Genomic DNA, 18,164 nt, shown 5'->3' on the forward strand with positions numbered 1-18,164 from the left:
CATTTGAAGGTCATTACCTAATCATTTACTGGGCTGCATGTGGCCCCTTCACTAAACTGAGTTTGACATCCTGACACAGAAGGGTGGGCTTTCTGGGTCAGCATTCTGAGTCATGACATATTGACAATATTGCTAATTATCAGCAAACACTCCAGAAATTGATTAATTAATTGATGCCTCTAAAATTGTGTGTAGGTATGATTCTATGTTGGATAAAGTGTATCGAGGATGAATGGATATGTTTTTTTAAGGGCTATACAGTGGTGAAGTGGTTTGCGCTCTCACTTGACAGCAATAAATTCCACAGTACAATTCTGGGATTTTTGTGTGGAATTTGTACGTTTACAATGTAAGTACCATCCTCCCGCAGCCCAAAAACACGAAAGGTTAGGTTAAAATTATAAATGCATACCCATCCATTTTTAACATTAAAAATTGATGGATAAATATTTTCCGGACTCATCAATAACAGTTGAAAAATTCCTTTTCCAGAGTCAGTCCACTACTGAAGGTCGTGGATGAAGTCTCAAATCCTGCTGCCACAACCGGAAATAACCTCCTCCACTCTCTCCTAAAAGAAACCTTAACAGGAAACAGTAAGACCGTCCTCATCTGCTGCATTAACACTCAAGGTGAGTCTGTTGCTTCACATGATGACATCATGAATTTTGAATAACTGTGGGTGTCAAATGGATTCCAAAGTAACTCTGCCTTTTTTCCTCTTTACAGCGGTGTTAGATGACCAAGCACATGCTGCTTTAGAGTTGGCTCAGACAGTGAGAAATATGGTAACCAAGGCTGCTGTTGCCCGATGGAGTCCAAGGTCAGCTGAGCAAGAGATCCGCGATAGCATCACTGAGCTAAGAGGTGTGATAATGTCACAAGCGGAAAGCGAAGGTCACAGCATTTACAGGCTCGCCGAGCTGACTCATAACCTGCAGGTAACCGATACAATAATACTGAATCGAGCTCCACAGCAGGTCTGATTTCATTGCTGGAAGTGTCTTCCGTTATCTCTGCCACAGATTGTGAAGAATCAGTCGTGGGAAAAGAGAAGAGAAGAGTCAGAGAAGATGCAAGTCAAATTAAAGGTTACAACCTGAACTGCTTTCCTTCACCAAACGCTATCTTTGTGAAGAGATCCGTCACGTATTGATATTATGATCATCAATGGTAGTAGAAGAAGATAGAATTCAGCTTTAAATGTTGAAATCATTTGGCAGAACTGCAAGTCTCCAAATATGAATCAACACACTGACCAGAGAGGGAACCCAGAAATAATCCAATACCTGCAGGACCAGCTGAGACAGGAGATGGAAGAACATAGAAAAGGTAATAGAACACAATTAAAAAAAAATACTAATGCCAGCATCAGCCAGTTGTCTCTGAATGTTTTTCATATTAACAGAAGGAAAGGGGTCTGTTGAAAAAGTCCAGGGGAGGATAGTGAGAATCCAGCAGTTAAAGGAGGCGCTGAGAGAGGAGACACTAAAGAATGAAACCGACAAATTTCCTCTCTGCCAACAGGTAGAAAACAATGACTGGCATTTGAAATACTCAGGACCATTCACAATATTTTCATAATTTTCAGACCCCTTCTCTATGGACACACTCTTTATTGTAGATGTAATTTTTTGTTTTATAATGATCAGAACTTTCAGTCTGATTGCATGATGCTGCTCCCACCATGTTTCATCATATGCAGGGATCATGTAAGACGTTAACATGTTTTTTCTTTTAGACGTGTTTCTTTTAGAAGATTTTGTTTCTCCCCATTTTTTCTTTTGAGATTGTGATGATTTGGAAACTTTGAAAACTCAAAAAGCCATTTGCACCTCCTAATCAAATGCGGCTTCCACCGAGCCAACCTCAATCGAGCACAGGCCCGATGGAAGTGGAATGTTTCTGAAAAGGTCATTTTGGAGAGTCTTCATTCAATTTTGTGCTTACGGGCAGAAAACTCAAAGAGGAATCCTGCAAATTTCCATACGCATTTTTCAACTAGTTGCTGTGAACCAGGGAATACATGAAGTCTTAGACATCTATATAATATAATCTATTTGCTTAGGCTGAGGTTTTGACTTAATTGTAGACATCTACTGGGATTTCTTTGGATTCTGTGGTTAATTTTTTTTTGTCCTGAAATGTAGGTTAAGAGAACAAAAGGACTGAAAAGTAAAGGGGGTTGCGTGTTTTCTCAAGCCACTGCATATATAGCTGGTTGAATAACACATTCACCAAGCTGAGTCGATAGTGTTTTTAACATCTGAATACAATTTCTATGCACGAAAGTGGGCAACCCACACCAAGACATTTATTTTGCCAATTTAATGATTAGTCTCAGTTGGAATACAACAAAGCGCAAGAGCGGAGGAGGCAACTTCAGGACGATCATGGGAGATTAATTCAGGAGGAGGTGGAGAAGATGGAGAGAGACTTGGCACAGGACGAGCTTCCGGTGAGATAATGAGATACACTGTTGCTTTACATTATTCTGGTTGTGATCTATCTTCACTGAGGATGCTGAGTCAGTTTACATTAATGCAAAGGCTGGATTTATGGTGGGCAGTGAAAAACCACTGCATTCGCAACTTAATTCTGTTATTTCCATGCATTTTAAATTTTCTTCTAAAGGCTTCATCCATTCATTTGTCAGACAGAGGGTCCTCAGAGAGAGCTGCTAGTGCTGACCAGAGAGAGGCAGTTCCTGGTGCTGCAGGTTGAGGCTCTGAGGGCCGAGGCCCAGCAGGCAGAGAGAGACCTGCAGGAACAATCCCGCACACACCAAACTGAGCTGCACTGCTTGCGGGAGGAGAGCCTACAGGTGGGAGTTTGGTTGTTGGAAGTAAATCTTAAGGCAAATTTAATGTCACATTGACATAGTTTACATACTATACTATATCTGCAGGAAGTAATTGTCAGTTATTATAAAGTAGACAAACAGTTTGATGTGTAGACTATTTTTTGACTATAAACATACTCTTTTCCAAGCTGGAGTATTTCGCACATAGAGACACTGATTTGACTACAGGCTATTACTGTCTTCAACTGCCTACCTATTAACACTCGTGCTTTTACACCAGAGCCTATTAAACTGCTTTTAATTTCTAATTTTTGCATTTATTACCTGTCAGTTCCAAGACAGTATATTTTATCTTTTTGTCACCGGATGACTTAATTTTGGCAAAATGCCATTAAAAAAAAAAAATCCATCATTGATTACCATTCTATAATAAGCTGTCTACTGACCAGTATTCAATCATACTGTATGTGTGTATGTGTGATCTCTCCTCAAGCTGAAGTCAAAGGTTGTCAGGTTTTATTGGCGCTCTGTAATGATCAATGAAATTATCTTAATATTGCTGAAATGAACAATGAAAAAAGGTCACATACATACATACTGACTCTCATGCTGCATTTTGTAATTTCTTCACTTTTGCAAATAAAACATCAATGATCACTAGTTGACATCTACACACACAAAAAAAGGACGTATTCCTAATGAGTCTATGGAAGAAAAAAAAAATTACTGACAAGTCTAGAAAAACAGAGTGGTCTGTGTATCAAGCACTTTGTTCAAGTGCTTTAGTAATTTTGTATAATGTTTTTTTTTTCGTCGTGTGGCTCTCGAGGTGTTCAGAGTGTTTCGTCAGGTGAGTGAGGAGCAGAGGAAGCTTTCAGAGGACAGATACCGAGCTGTGCTGCTTGAAGCCGTGCAGGACGCCATCTACTTATCTGCACACAACCAGCAACTGCAGGCCGACAACAAACAGCTCTGTAAAGGTCAGTGTATATTTACACAGCATGTGACGATCATATTACAGACAGTCGTAAAGATTTCTTCTTCTTCTTCTTTTTTGTTTGTTTCACAGCACTGGGAGAGTTAAAGGATGCTCTGGCTGTAAGAGGCGATCCAATGGCTGACCTGAAATCCCAGCAACAATAAATACATTACTATTGCATATGATATGGGTGTATAATTTATGAAAAATACCAGGATCAATAGATGTTTGACAGTTTAATGGTTTATAACATACTGTATATTTATGTTTATTACACTGTTGGCAGAGGATGTGATACAAAATGGAAAAAAAAAAAGAAGACCAAAGCAGCACTTTAGAATATTTATCTTAACATATATTATCTACCTGTATTATAACAATAATTTACTCAGACATTGTCAAACAATTAGGTGGATCTTTGAATATTTTTTAAAACCCTTAAGGCCGCTACACACTGTGCAATGTGAGGCCGTCCCAGACAAAATATAACAATAATATATCTTTGGTTTTGGCTCATGTTAAAATTGCACAGTGTGTAGCCGGCTTTGAATTAGGACTCACCTCACAAGATCATCAACTCTTTATTAATCTGCCAGAAAATCAAAAACATTGGGGCAGATTCTCAAAGCAAACAAAACATTTTAGATTTCAGAAGGCAGATAAATAAAAGGCAAAGGAAAAAAAAAAAAAAACACTTCTGAAAAATCTCAGGAGCTAAAATAATCTCCTGGCAGACTGATGACAGCTCTACTGGAGTTAAATTAGCTTTATTTGTTTAAAGGCTTTACTGTCTGTAATAAAGGTAAGCTGCCAGTCCGATCGTTACGGCGGGTAAGAAGAAGAAAGGAGTGAGCTGCAAACCTAATACAGCCCAAGACAGCAGAGCATTGACCAGCATGGAGCAGGAAATGACAAAGAGTCTGGTGATACCGCTGCCATGCTTGAGAACCACAGACATCAGGAGTCCATTAGCCGCTTGCCCTGATATGATGAGCCACACCACTCCAGAATAGCCCTCCAGAAAGCTCTTGTCACTTGCCAGAGAGGACAAGGAACACAGCAAATTGATGGCCACCCCGAACATGTAGAGGTAGAGGTTCTGCAGGCTGAGCGGCAGCCTCTGGCTCTTGAGCACCATTTCTGTGTAAACCGCTGCCAGCCCTGAAACCAAGCAGTAGAGCAGCACGAGGAAAATCCCCCACGACGTGATATGAAGCCTGGGACTTTCCTCAGCGTTCTCAGTGTCCTCTAGGTCGAGGCTGCTATAACTGTGGCACACGCCTGCAAACATGAGGAGGCCCAGGGCAAGCCACTGAGAGGGCCGGAGCCTCCTCCCCAAACAGAGGGAGTAGAGCAGAGCGGTGGAGGCAATTTTTAGATTGGAGAGCACTTGGTATGAGCTTGGGTCCATGTAAGCCTGCATGAGGACAACCAGGTTGTTGTTGAGGGCGTAGAGTATGGCAGGGACTGCGTAGGGGGCCACAAGGGCAAAGGACGGAGGAGCATGCAACGCTGACGTACCGCCGGTTACGGCGAGGGTGGCCAGAGAGATGAGCAGTTTAGCCAACTCAATCATTACGACACATGAGGACGGGTTGAAAGGGACCTGACCACCTTCTTTGGTGAGCGTGATGAGAGGCGCATGAGAGCCATAGATAAGGACCATCAGGCCTAAAAGGACACCCCACTTTATCTTCCTCACCCACTCAGGCGTCAACTTCGCTGAGGTTGTGGGCCCCACGTTCTCAATGACGATCATCGTGAACAACGCACAACAAAACTCTCTCAGTTTTAACTCACCTGAACACTATTTGTATTGCAAAACAAACCCTCACTTCCGGTTGTTTAAAAGTAAATCACTGTCAATCTCAACCATTTAAATATTGTTCATAAAATACTGGATTCAGTTTTTCTCTATATAAATCTGTTGGCGGATGTTGCGCTGGAAAATAAAACTGTATGAAAACTTCACAGGAAATACTGCATATTTTAAACATGACCATAAATTATTTATAACAGCTGCTCGAGGCAGCTCATCTAAAACAGGCTATGAACTGTGCAAGACCAAAATATAAACCCTCTGAAATGGCAAGGTTTTACATGGTGTGTGACATTGAACAATACAAAGAAGGAAAAAAAAAAAAGAGCCTGAAATCATTAAAAAAACAAACAAATGTAAGCAAACAGCCAGGTTTTTTTTGTACATCCCAAGAAAACTTCCAGTTAAAGGAAAATATCCATCATCCAGTTTACATCAATCTTGAATTCTCAGTGAGCTGTGGCTTGTTATGTCACTGGCAAACTCAGCAGTCAGCCCAAATTACTTCGGTCCTTTTTTCAAACTGCTCACATAGTCTTTCACGGTCCTTTCAATATTGGGCACTTGATAGTTCTGTGCCGCATAAATGCCAGTGGCTGTTCCCAGCAGCACGCCCAGGATGGCCGAGGAGCGTAGTTTGGCCACCACATAGCCGGCCAAGAAGCCTTTCAGAAATGGCGACCCCAACACAGAGCTTCCCTACAAGAACAACAAAATGGACATAAGCCTCATTTCTACTGGAGATCTGACATAGAAAATTGTACCATGATGGTGATCCTACATCTCTATGTATTCATTTTGAAGCCTGAGCAATTCTCCTTGTTATATTCTGTTACGTTTTGGTGTATTAGCAATCATTAGTTAATGTTCCTGTGTCAATGTGACTATGATGTGGCTCATACGAATCATTATTCAACTACTCAAGGTTGTTTGGTGTCTCATTGAGGCAGCATTTGGTCTCGGTGTGGTAATTATTGTAGCCCCATGTCGTTTGCTTTGTGTTGAAATAAGTTCCTGCTATAATCTGCATCACTCTTATATCATTTAGTTTCCTTTATGTGTCTTCATGATTACTTCGTAAAGCTGTTATAAGGCTCTGTTGTAAACGAAATAAATGGTCAGTGATCTGTTCAGACACATACAACAACAAAGGGAATTGGCAACAATAATTGGTAAAGTCACACTTTTCTACCAGAGAAAGAACCCACATACATCCACGAACATGAGGAGGATTTACCTGAGGAAGTCCTGCCGAAACTTCACTCTCCACTCTCCTCTGGATCTCCTCCAGTTGGGTTTTAAGCTGATTTAGATCTTTCAACTGTTTTAAAGGATCCTGGAAATAAAAGCAGACCATGAGATAAATATATTTCAGATTTGATTGTATCCGAGGGCGATCTGACCCCCTATCGGTAAACAGTTTTCTGGAAGTTTTCTGCCCCTAAGCAGCTCAAAGGACGAGTCGTTTCTCAGCTGATCCTCTCCGATCTCAATCATCTCAAACACGGAGCTGCACGCTACTCAGATAAAACAGCGCATCGGCTTCTCGAGCTCTCGCTGCCATTTCACCAAACAGGCGAAATCAATCAATTTGAAAGCAGAACACAGTGGCTCGCTCACCTTGTCATCCGCCATTTTTTCCACAGCGAGTAGATCTGGTATCGTTTAGCTAGACTGAACTGCTGCTTCAAATCGATTAGTTTAGACTGGGGATCCAGAGTGTACGGAATGAAACTTCTACGAATCTGTTTGCTTATTAAAATAAATTAAAGGGAGAGAGAGAGAGAGGAGCAATAGAAAACTACTAATACGCAGATATTTCCACAAAGTATTTCTATTTCTATTCCTATTGCTTGTTCCTATACTGTATTCTATCTGCTTTGTAGCTATTCATGTTCTGTCCTTGACATTTTATTGATCCTTTACAGGGAATTGCTTTGTTTCAGCAAAACCCACACCCCCAAGTAATAAACAAGAAATACAATAATAGATAGATAGATAGATAGAATGACTGACTGACTGATTACTATTATTATTATTATTATTATTATTACTATAATAATAATAATAATAATAATATAAAAACACGAAACAGCGTCCTCACATGCCCATTACCGATACTGTCCACTGAAAAAAAACACATTATTTTCACGTGTCAAAAACGTCTTCTGTGATTGGTCCGTGCCGGTTTATTCTCGACTGTGATTGGTCGAAGACCATGGCAACGAAGCGCCATGTTTTTTGCAAGACGTCGAGAAAACGGAGCTCCTTTAGAGCTCTTTCACTTTTCTGTTTTCCACTTAACATGAAGCATTGGCACTTTTCAGCACTACGCACCGTGGTCACAATGCCCAACTTGTCCGGGGAGTCGTAGTGGCCGTTCAGAGCAGTTTGCAGAGCCTCGGGTCATCGGAGGTAAGGTTTTCAATAAGCAGGGATTTCATTGGTTAACGGGCGGACCGTGCAGGCAGTATGAACACACGCCATTAAACCTGCTGTCAGAGCACGGAAGGAGCCGCGTTTTTAACGTGGATACAGTTCATATCTGAGCCAAATGCACCGGGGACAGCTGAAATGATACGTATTTGAGCTGCTTTAACAAGCCCTCATCAGCTGCTATTGCTAACTTACCTCTATTATGAGGTGGTGGGGCTGGGACCCACAATTACATACGCATTACTGCATGTTTAGTCGTGTAATTAATATATTCTATAGCATGCCGTGTACAATTACATCGTGGACTACTACACCATAAAAAGCTCTCCAGCATTCATCCTCCTTCACATGAGAAACTGACAGATACAAGTTTAAACGCCCTCCAGATGCTTTAAGGCTTGATTGACAATTTGCACTCAAGAAGATCACAGTAAACCCAAGATCACTATAAAGTCTACCTTAATTTTTCACGAGTTTCTTTTCTGTTGTAAATTTCTCTAAACAGAATCTCAAAACAGAATGATGAGACCCACCAAAATCAACGTAATCTGGGTTCAGCTTGTCACTTTATAATTTAACTATGTGAGTTTGGTTTTCCTTTTTCTTTTTCTTTCCCCAGTTCCTTGAATTCCCAGCATCCCCATATCGATCTTCATGTGACCTCCAGCTGGCACTTATGCACTCATACATGGTACTACAGGGCTCATCTCAGGCTTTTTTTTTTGCTTTTCATTTAGTCCAAGATCCTTGGGAATCATGGAGAAACTGGAGATGTTTGAGGTTGCGAAAGTGACTGAGGAGGAAGAGAGCAATCGCAACCAAATAGAGACGATGACTGCAAAGAAGAGAAAGAATAAAGTTCAAGAAGACAATACTGAGAGACCCAAAAAGCCAAGGTAAAGTCCATATCAAAAAGGTTGTGTAGCCACTTATCTGAATGCTCAGTGATGTTGAAAATGATATGTGAAATGTCTGCCTTTTTGTCCAGTATCACATCAAGTTTATGTGCCTTGTTGTTTTTTGTTTTTTTTTTAGGTCTGCCTACCTGCTATATTACTTTGATGTTCACCAGATTATGCAACTGGGAATCCCTAATCTGCCCCAATCGGAGATCAACAAACGCATCAGTGAGAGTTGGAAAAGGCTCAGCGTGGCAGAGAAAAGCTACTACCTGGAGAAAGCCAAGTTGGAGAAGGAAGGCATGGATACAGTAAGTTACATCTTTCTTTCAGTGTGTACAAAATGTACGAGCAGTTTTTGTACCTTCAATTTATTTTACTACAATAATGAAATAGCGCAGCTTTCCATAGGCAATTATTTAAGTAGGAATCAGAAACAATTTTTATTTGATGAGAATTTATTGGTATGCAAGTTAAAATTTCTGCTTTTCTTTCAAAATCGTATTTGTTTACCATGTAAATCTTAATACCCGACTTCAGACAATCAACACTGATGGTTTTGTGCTCAGTAGTGATTCATCATTCACCAGTTTCTGATAGAAATATAAATAATTGTCGTTGTCCAAAGAAAAGTGTCTGTCATTGACCAAACTGGCCTACATTTTTAGAAATTTCCCTCCGAGTTTGATTTTGACATGAGATCCATTTCTATCTCCCAAATTAAATTCCTAAGAATGAATACATATGCAACAATAAATATACTTAAACTAATAAACTAATTGACACATGTGAAGAAGCATTCTTTTCTCAGTAATGACTGAATTCACTTGAGTCCAGCAAAGTGAGCGGATGATTCAACACTTTATTTTTGTGCTTCTCTCCCAGTCATCTCTTAGCCCCTCCAAAGATCTGCCAGGTTTCCGTAAAATCCTCCCCAGAACCAGTTACTACGTCTTGTCTAAAGACTGCTCCTCCAACCACCAGCCTGGCGGCTCTCAGTCAGAGGCGGGCGCCGAGTCTCTGGACAGTCCTGCTGAAGGAGTCATACCCTCAGTATCTGTAACCCAGGAATCCCAGTTCCCGCCTCTTGGGTTGGTTGAAGAGATCGAACTTTCTGAGCACCCCATTGTTGTTGAAGACGTAGCAGAGGAAACGGCAGACATGTCTCCTTCTGTGGCCTTCCAGCGAACCCGGCCCTCGTCTTCTGCCTCCGTATCAGTCCAAGGATCGGCCTCCGCAGATAGCCACGTCTCACAGGCCTCGGCCCACCTTGTAGCAAATGTGACCACGCAGACAGGAAATGAGACAAGAGCTGGCAGTAGTGAACACTGTGGGATAATGGTGCAGCAGAAACGGGGGGAACCTGGGCAGGTGGTAGCCATCGTACCAACACAGGTAAAACTTACTGTAAATGTCCTTTTCCTACATACAATGCATTTATTAATTTCAACTGTTAAAAATAGGTGGGAATTTTAAAAAAAAAAACAACTTTATAAGTGACCTTTTAACCCCAAATAGTGTTGTGCTCATTTTTGTCTCACTGCAGAATCTACTTGAGCCCAAGTCTTTGGCGAGTGTCAGCACTGTGGGCCCAGTGATGATGGTTCCTGTACGAGCTGGGATCGAGCAAACCGCCACACCTTCATATAAAATGGTGAGGACTCGCCATACGAGTCGAGCGTAAGCATTCGGCTCTGAAGGTTTTGAAATAAAGAATGCTTTCACTTCATCACCGAAGATTTTCCACTGTTTGCCTTTTGCAGTCCGCGAAGACGTACACCAGAAGAGGTCATGGGAGGTGTCTCAACCCCGGCTGCTCATTTATGTACGTCACCCGCCACAAACCGCCAACATGTCCTGAATGCGGGAACCATTTAGGCGGGAAGTGGATACCCACGGTAAGGGCCGTGTAATTCTTTAAGAAGCATGTCATTTGAAACGCAATGCCATTACATTCTGCTGCATTCATGAATCAGGCAAAGAAGACGGAAGAAAAAGGAGCTCCTGAGAAAAAAAAGCAAAAGGCATTCAAGTCCAAGTCAAATCAAAGCTCTCAATCAACGCCAACACCTCCTCAGAAGATTGAGGCTGATGTTGAAACAAACATCAGCACTAACAGTGGAGACGCGCAGCAGATTTTCAAAAAGCAGCAGGCGCTTACATCCCGGAAGCCACCAGAGGGCAGCGGCATCAAGACACAGGCTCAGATGAGGTGAGTCTCATGCAAATGCTGGCTGCTGTGTGGACTTCACACCATGAACTGTCAACCTTGGATGAAAAGAGTGCAGACTATGCAGAACCCCGACTGCAGGTGGTAGCGCTAAGGCTCTAAAGACAGTTTCATCGTTTGTTCGTGCTTTCAGCCTTCGTGCACTGGGATCTGCTGCAGCTCCCAACAACCTTAACTTTAATAAAGCGCAGTAGAAAGAAGATTGATGTACTTATAACAGTTGTTTACTTAAGCCTTGTCAACATTTTGCAGCTTGCATGACACATTTTCTTTCTCTTCCATCAAGTAGACATTTGAAAAACAATTCTGAAACTGCTATAATGGAGAGTCAGGACAGGAGCACTGTGGCTGTGCACAAGAGGCCCATGAGACCAATCCTTCCTGCTTGCAACAGTACAGGTGAAACAAAACGACCCTCTTTTCTTTGTGTTAAAAAAAAATACGCGGATTACACGTTGAGTCATATTTCTGTTTGTGTTTCAGGCCGGGCTTTGTTTCAGTTCGTAACTGTCCTTCCAGAAAAAGGAAAATGTCAGAGTGCAAACACCAACAAATCATCTTCTGGTACTGCACATTTGATTTTGCTTATTATTATACCAACAAAGACTGTGTGAAGTAGTCAGAACTCTGTAGTCTGAATTTCTTCACACTATAGAAAATTGTGTCAGCCTCAGCAATGTTGTAAAGTTAAGTATTGATTTTTTTTATTGAATTATTCAATACATTTATTAAAGGAGGCCAGCTGTTTTACTGTGTGATTTGCATTTATTAAATATTCTAAATGTTTTATCTGAAATTTAACCCCCTAAAGACTGCTAAATCAAAACAACAAATCTGCAACATCAAGTTGGAAATTAAAATTATTTTTTTTTTTGTTTTTTTGTTACTCAATGACTTTCACGTTTATTGCTTATAATTCCTATCATTGACTTGTGCTGGCTCGTGTTTGCAGTACTGAGAAGCAGTTTTCTGTGAGTGTACTCTGAGGTTTCTGCTGTCTGTCACTTGATGTGGTCGTCTTTCTAACCTCAGGGCCTCAAGAGAGTTTCTCAGGTCTCAAACCCAGCACTCTGAAGCAGCTCGGCCTTACAGTCCCAGGAACCGCAACTACCCAGGTTACGCACACACAATTGGCATCTATTTGTAGAGAAGACAATAACATCAATACAGGCTGTAAGAGTTTGATCACAGTGTCATTTCATTCATTGTTTCTGCAGGTTGCAGACTCAGCAGACAGAAGCCGGTCTGTCTCTCAGACTGAAAAGATCGTGAATGTTCTGTCGTTTGTTCCTTACAAACGGCAAAAAGTTTCCACCTTTGTGAGTACACTCCTTAGAGTTTTTGTCTCGTCTCAATGTCAGTGACTCCACTGGTCAGTGTGTACCATGGATTGCACACATATTCATACCCTCCCTTCTTCAAGGGCGTATGAATGCTTTTGCGAGCTGCTGCATTTTGCCCCAGGATGTTTCTCTTGATGTATCTCCTCCAATTTGTCCCAGGACTTGGGACTGTCCACGGCACGAGGCAGGGGTCGTTGTCGAAACCCATCCTGTGACTACATGTATAAGAACAGACACAAACCTGCACTGTGTCCCAAATGTGGCTTCGAGCTGACTCTGAAGAAAACCAAGACAACAAAGGTAGGCTGACCCTTTTTTAACGAAACTGTACATTTTCTTGACCAATGTAATGGTCATCAGAGAGCGTATATTTTACTAACTTATTGTAAATGTGCAACTCTTAAAAAAAAAAAAGAAAAGAAAATGCTCATATACCTAAAGTTTTAGAATGTTCTGACTTTTAAATCATAAATATGTGTGATTGTGAATGTTTGTCCTTCCTTTTTCAGTCGGCGTCTCTGCTGGATCCATACCAGGCCCTGAGTCCTGCTCAGAAGGAGATCCAGCGCCAGAGTACTTTGCAGCTACTGCGCAGCTCCCTGCAGATTCCCGAGAGCGAAGCCGAGTTTCAGGATACATTAACGCTCATTCAGGAGCTCAACCGTCTCCAGATTGTTCTGTTTCAACGGAGTGACCAGCAGCAGGAAGACGGCGGTGAAACCGAGACGCTTGTTGAGTCTGGCTGGCCTCAGTTCTATGAATCCGCAGCCACCCACTGCGGTCTGTGCAACTACCCTCTGTTTAAAGGAAGTCAGAGGTGAGAAGATGAAGGTCACTCGTGTTCTTCTTTGGTTCTGTCGTTTCGAGTTTTCACTGCACTGCAACCGATCTTGCTTGCCATTTTACTGTCTGTTCTGGTATTTTCTTTTGCTGTCTGGTCCCCAGATCTATGCTACTGTTTGTATGATCGTGTGTGTGTGTTGTAGTACTGTAGCAGGACAGGAGGACTGCTGGCTGCTCACTGAAACTCTGATGCAGACGGCTTCTTTGCAGCTCAAAGTGTGTCTAAATGTTCAGTGTCTGGCCTTGCACAGCTTCACCAACCTGCATCCAGGTAAACATACTTGATAAGTGTCCACAAAGAGTTTTTAACGTACAATATTGTTACAATTTCTGAATTGTTCTCAATCACAAGTAGAAATAATATTTCTTAACTCCCTGGATAGGAGTAGCATATTCTCCTCTCTCAAACTACTCAAAGTAAAAGTTAGCCATGTTTAGTTTTGTTTTCAGTTGCACTCGTTCATTTCGGCTCACCTGTTAAAAGGTATTTTTCCAAAGCAGACTTCTCGGACAACAAAAGTGTATCAAAATGACATGATTTACTATATTCAGTAAAAAAAAAAAGGCAAATAAAAAGCCAACATTTCTGTTGGATACCTCAACTTCTTTCCTACAGAAATGCTGATTAAAACATTTTAATATTCAATATATGAGTTGACCTATAATCAACCTATTGGTTGAAAAGGTGCAAAATTTGATTCTTGTGCCTGAGTATAAATACAATTACAACTTAATAACCTAATGTGAGTATTTTCAATACATTATTACCACTCTTGAACATTATAGACACTTTGTTGTGTAACTGTTGTGCGAATCCCTCGTACTTCACTAATCAGCCAGAAGGGGGCATGACAGCTTTTATTTGCATAGTCATCAGATTCTCGCACATGGTGCTTTTTTTCCCACTACTTCCTCTCAAAGACTTATTTTCAAAATGTTCTGGAAGCTTCATGAGAATGCTGATTATCATTATATTAACGATTTCAATCTTAAACTCAGGACGTTTAGCCTATTCTGATGATTGTTTAATGTTAAATGTTTAGGACTCAGGGTTGTTAGATTTGAGGCCAAACACAAGGCGCCTTCATGATGTGTATTTATGGTAACTGTAACTCTGACTAACTATGAACAGCTTGTGTCTTCCTTTTTTAGCTGTGGGTTGACCTATTTTTCTTTTTTTTTTTTTCCTATAAATCTATTCACTGATTCTCTCTTTGAAAGGTTTGTTCAATATTGGGAACAGGCTGCTTGTGAGTGTTGACCTGTTCCTTAAGATCAGAGCCAGCATCAAACTGGGCCTGTCGCCCTCTCAGGCAGTCAGGACCGTCCTCGACCACGCCCCCACTCACCCCGGTGAGTGCGACGGGGTCCTCCTCGACTGTAAATCAATTCTCTGTATTGGTGTCAAATGTTTCTCTCATCTTCTCTGTTTTTTTTTTTTTTTTTGCATCAGTCCATGCTCTCAGTCCAGATGAATCATCTCAAGTGCAAGAACTTCTCTTGAGTGGCTACTGGGCCTTTGAATGTCTGACGGTGCGAGATTACAACGACATGATCTGCGGCATTTGTGGCGTCGCTCCAAAGGTGGAGATCGCACAGCGACACACGAACAACGTGCTGGAGCTGAAAAACGTGGAGGTGATTTGTCACTTCACGTGCGTCCTCCTCATGGCTGTGGCATTGAGAGTGTTGTGCGCGTCTGAATGCTCTGTGGCGCCTCCGCAGTTCACCTGGCCCGAGTTGTCCGTGTCCGACGAGGTGCACGTGGACGACTTCTGGCTGACGATGGAGAGCGAGGCCCTGGAGCAGGCGGCGTTCCCCACAGATATCCCCATCACCCGGGTGGATGCCTCCATCATCGCCCCCTTTGCCCCCCCTCTCATGAGGAGTCCCGTCGTTATCAACACAGAGAAGGACAAGGTTCTGTCACATACGCGGCAGTTTTCAGGTACATGGGATAAACACGTGGTCCACACGCGTCTGGTGTCTGAAGTGAAAACCTTTTTAACGTTGGCGGATTGCATCATGTGTTTCAGGAGAGCCGTCCGTTTTGGTTCGTCTCATCCATGATGGTGAACTGAGGCTCAGCCAGATCGAAGATCACACCGAGGACGAGTTAAGAGCGATTCTGGGGCGCTGTGGAGTGACTGTCAGCCCCGGCTCCACCAAGGTGTGTACACGAGGCCGGGGGGAAATGGGAAATGTGCCGTTATTAGTTATAAGCGTTGGTATTTTATGTACCATGTTGAAAGAGTAAGAGCGCCATTGTTAAACATGCAATGCATTTTTAGTTCAAATTTGAGCAAACACCTCGTTTTATTGCGGAAATAAGCTTTTCTGGCCGGGGGTGGTTTTTGGGAAATTGCTTTGCATGTGAACTTTAATTCACTTGATACAAAGGTTCCTTTAATTATTCTTCCAGTTTCTCTGTATTGATGAAACTTTTCTTTCTGCCTCCTTCCACGTCAGGGTGAGCTGCTGGCCTCTTTGGTCTCTTTGTATGCACTTGTACACAGTGGCCTGTCCACGGCCTCACAGCCTCCCGCACATCTCACTGCTGGCAAGCTGTCTAAGGTCTGCCCCCATAAGGTAAAAACACTTTGAGTGGAAAAAAAAAAAAAAAAGGTACATTCAAAACTTGCATTATAGCAGGGTTTTTTTTGCCATGTCAGCCAAATAAACCATCAACAGTCTTTTTTTTTTAATCATCTGCCCGTCTCCAGGTAGTATGTTCCTCCAAGTATTTGGTGAGAGGCGAGACAGCTCGAGACCACGTGGACCTGCTGCTGTCCTCGCGCTACTGGCCTCCGGTCTACGTCTGCGACTGCGCCCGTCAGGTGGCACTATGTGCCGACATGCAGTATCCAGAGCTGGCAACCCAGATGTGGGGCCGGAACCAAGGCTGCTTCTCTGATCCCTTCGAGAAGCCAGAGGTGCGTGACTCTAATCACATTTCTCAATTAAGCACACAAAGTTTTTCTTTATTTGTTCGTTACGCCTCTCACTCGTGGTTGAGTAAATTTGGTCTTTCTGGCGAGACTGAAATTTTGCGAGGATTACTCAACCTAATTAAGGCACCTCTGCCAATAAGCTCCACTGTTTTGCACTCAGACGATCCACTAGAAATGTGTTTGTTGTCATTAAAGAGGAAGTCTGTCGATTTGAGAGAGAAAAAAACTACATTTTGAATCCAAATGTAAGACTAAACAATTCGGAGTGTTATTTAGTTTCTTGTCACCTACAAGACTCTACCAAACCTTACCTGCTCTTTGGCACTTGTATTTTAATAGTCCCTTTTTGAAAGGATTATTTGACGTGTATTTCCTGTGAAGCATCGTTACACGCCCCAGATTATTTCCCATTTTTTTCCTCGTCAGCTCGTGTCGTGCGACGAGCTGCAGGAGCAGCCGTACAGAGTCGACCTGTCCATGGTGGTGGAGAACCAACAGGTCCACCCCGTCACCAGGTCGTCCTCCTGCTGGCTGGTCCATCCTCCGCTAGCCCGCCAGCCTCCTGCTCCCGGGCACCACTCCATGGAGCTGTGCAGAGACCTGGAGCCCTACGTCAGCCTGGTGGCCGAGCTGGAGACGGAGGGGGAAGAGAAAGAAATGACGGAAGAAATGGAGGACGGCGCAGAGAGACAAGCCATGGTTTTCAACAACACCGCCTATTATTACCTCTACAACCGTCTGGTGGATTTCCTGGCCAGCAGAGACATTGTGAGTCAGCAGATCAGCCAGGTTGTGAAGGCCTGCCAGCCCGGGGAGGTGGTGATCCGGGACGCCCTGTATCGACTGGGCGTGGCACAGATCAAGACGGAGAAGGAGGACGATGAAGGAAGCGGGCCGGAGGCACAGACTAAGGAAGGCGAGTTGGAGACTTATGAAGTCGTGCTGCCTAATGACGGTTAATATCAGCACAAAAACGAAGATGTTTTACTATTTATAGAGTCGAGTAGTACAACTGCAAATGTAGTCTAATCTATGGCTTTAGCAGGAGGAATCTAAATATGTGAAAGATGGGCCGAGGTTAAAAGAAGTGTACTTTTTGTTACTATAGAGATTAATGCTAAAGTAAAGTATTATGTACAGATTGAGTGGCCACTGAAGTAGGGTGTGTTTTTACCCACTGAAAGCGACAAGAAACTTTTAACAGTCTTTACCATAAGTGAGAGTAACAGTAATATGAAGATACTAGAGACTGAACCCGATGCCTCTGAAATGACTGAAAGAATGTTTTTTTTTTTTCATCATGAAAAAACTTGCTCAAAGAATATATGAGAGTGATACACACATGAGGGCTTCACCTTCGTATTCCAGAAACTGAAAGAAAGATTTATTTCTTGTTGTGCATCAGCTCTAAATGCCAGTATCCAACCATTTGTCTTTTTTCTCACCTGCTGCCTTTGTTACTGACATTTGCTTTTAGCAATGATGATAAAGCACTTACATGTCAACTGTACTGTATATCATATTGTGATAATGGACCTTAGTTTGTGGCCTTTGGGCATTTTCCAGATGAAAAATGAAAGATACCATTGGGTATCTAAGCTGATGTGAACCTGTCACTTGTAAAAAGCAGCTGACAATATATCGCTAGTATTTATGAAATACGGCTCGTTGAAGAACAGAACCTGCATTGAGGCTTCCAATCCATCAGACTGGTCAAAGGTCACGACAGAAAATGTGTACATTGTGTAGATCGAAGCTACATAAAAATAAGGACGTTTGTGTTCTGTAAATTGTTTTGTTACAACATTGCTGTTTGAAAATAAATCTTATGCCTTTGAAAAGCCTGTTTATTTTAAAAAAA

General features: G+C 42.2%; 3 protein-coding genes across 3 annotated transcripts; 1 reads left to right on the top strand and 2 right to left on the bottom strand.

The window, feature by feature from the left end:
* Positions 1-4,075: 4,075 nt before the first annotated feature.
* Positions 4,076-5,565, bottom strand: LOC308134908 (putative UDP-sugar transporter protein SLC35A4). Its single transcript, XM_080502755.1, has one exon. The coding sequence runs from the start codon at positions 5,539-5,541 to the stop codon at positions 4,567-4,569; it is 975 nt and encodes a 324-aa protein (XP_080358881.1). The 5' UTR covers positions 5,542-5,565; the 3' UTR covers positions 4,076-4,566.
* Positions 5,566-6,083: 518 nt separating this feature from the next.
* On the bottom strand, positions 6,084-7,236 carry LOC308134909 (SLC35A4 upstream microprotein; the record flags this gene model as incomplete). The annotated part of the gene is made up of 3 exons (XM_080502756.1): positions 6,084-6,300; positions 6,839-6,937; positions 7,222-7,236. 3 exons carry the CDS (start codon positions 7,234-7,236, stop codon positions 6,103-6,105), a joined length of 312 nt encoding a protein of 103 aa, XP_080358882.1. The 3' UTR covers positions 6,084-6,102.
* Positions 7,237-7,875: 639 nt separating this feature from the next.
* hmgxb3 (HMG box domain containing 3) lies at positions 7,876-18,086 on the top strand. The gene is made up of 21 exons (XM_080501977.1): positions 7,876-8,016; positions 8,775-8,933; positions 9,073-9,247; positions 9,822-10,331; positions 10,483-10,590; positions 10,700-10,834; positions 10,913-11,148; positions 11,456-11,565; positions 11,650-11,730; positions 12,199-12,281; positions 12,384-12,485; positions 12,669-12,809; positions 13,019-13,326; positions 13,496-13,623; positions 14,574-14,705; positions 14,806-14,990; positions 15,078-15,300; positions 15,389-15,522; positions 15,822-15,941; positions 16,076-16,285; positions 16,730-18,086. Exons 2-21 carry the CDS (start codon positions 8,794-8,796, stop codon positions 17,261-17,263), a joined length of 3,795 nt encoding a protein of 1,264 aa, XP_080358103.1. The 5' UTR covers positions 7,876-8,016; positions 8,775-8,793; the 3' UTR covers positions 17,264-18,086.
* The last annotated feature ends 78 nt before the right edge of the window (positions 18,087-18,164 follow it).

The sequence above is a fragment of the Blennius ocellaris genome (assembly GCF_963422515.1).
Source record: "Blennius ocellaris genome assembly, chromosome: 9".
NCBI classification, from domain to species: Eukaryota; Metazoa; Chordata; class Actinopteri; order Blenniiformes; family Blenniidae; genus Blennius; species Blennius ocellaris.

Excerpts from the sequence above, each read along its gene's own strand:
- hmgxb3 (XM_080501977.1), top strand. The coding sequence starts at position 8,794 with ATGGAGAAACTGGAGATGTTTGAGGTTGCGAAAGTGACTGAGGAGGAA. Across the intron at positions 8,934-9,072 it reads GAGAGACCCAAAAAGCCAAG|GTCTGCCTACCTGCTATATT; the intron begins GTAAAGTCCATA and ends TTTTTTTTTTAG. Across the intron at positions 11,149-11,455 it reads AAGACACAGGCTCAGATGAG|ACATTTGAAAAACAATTCTG; the intron begins GTGAGTCTCATG and ends TCCATCAAGTAG.
- LOC308134908 (XM_080502755.1), bottom strand. The coding sequence starts at position 5,541 with ATGATCGTCATTGAGAACGTGGGGCCCACAACCTCAGCGAAGTTGACG.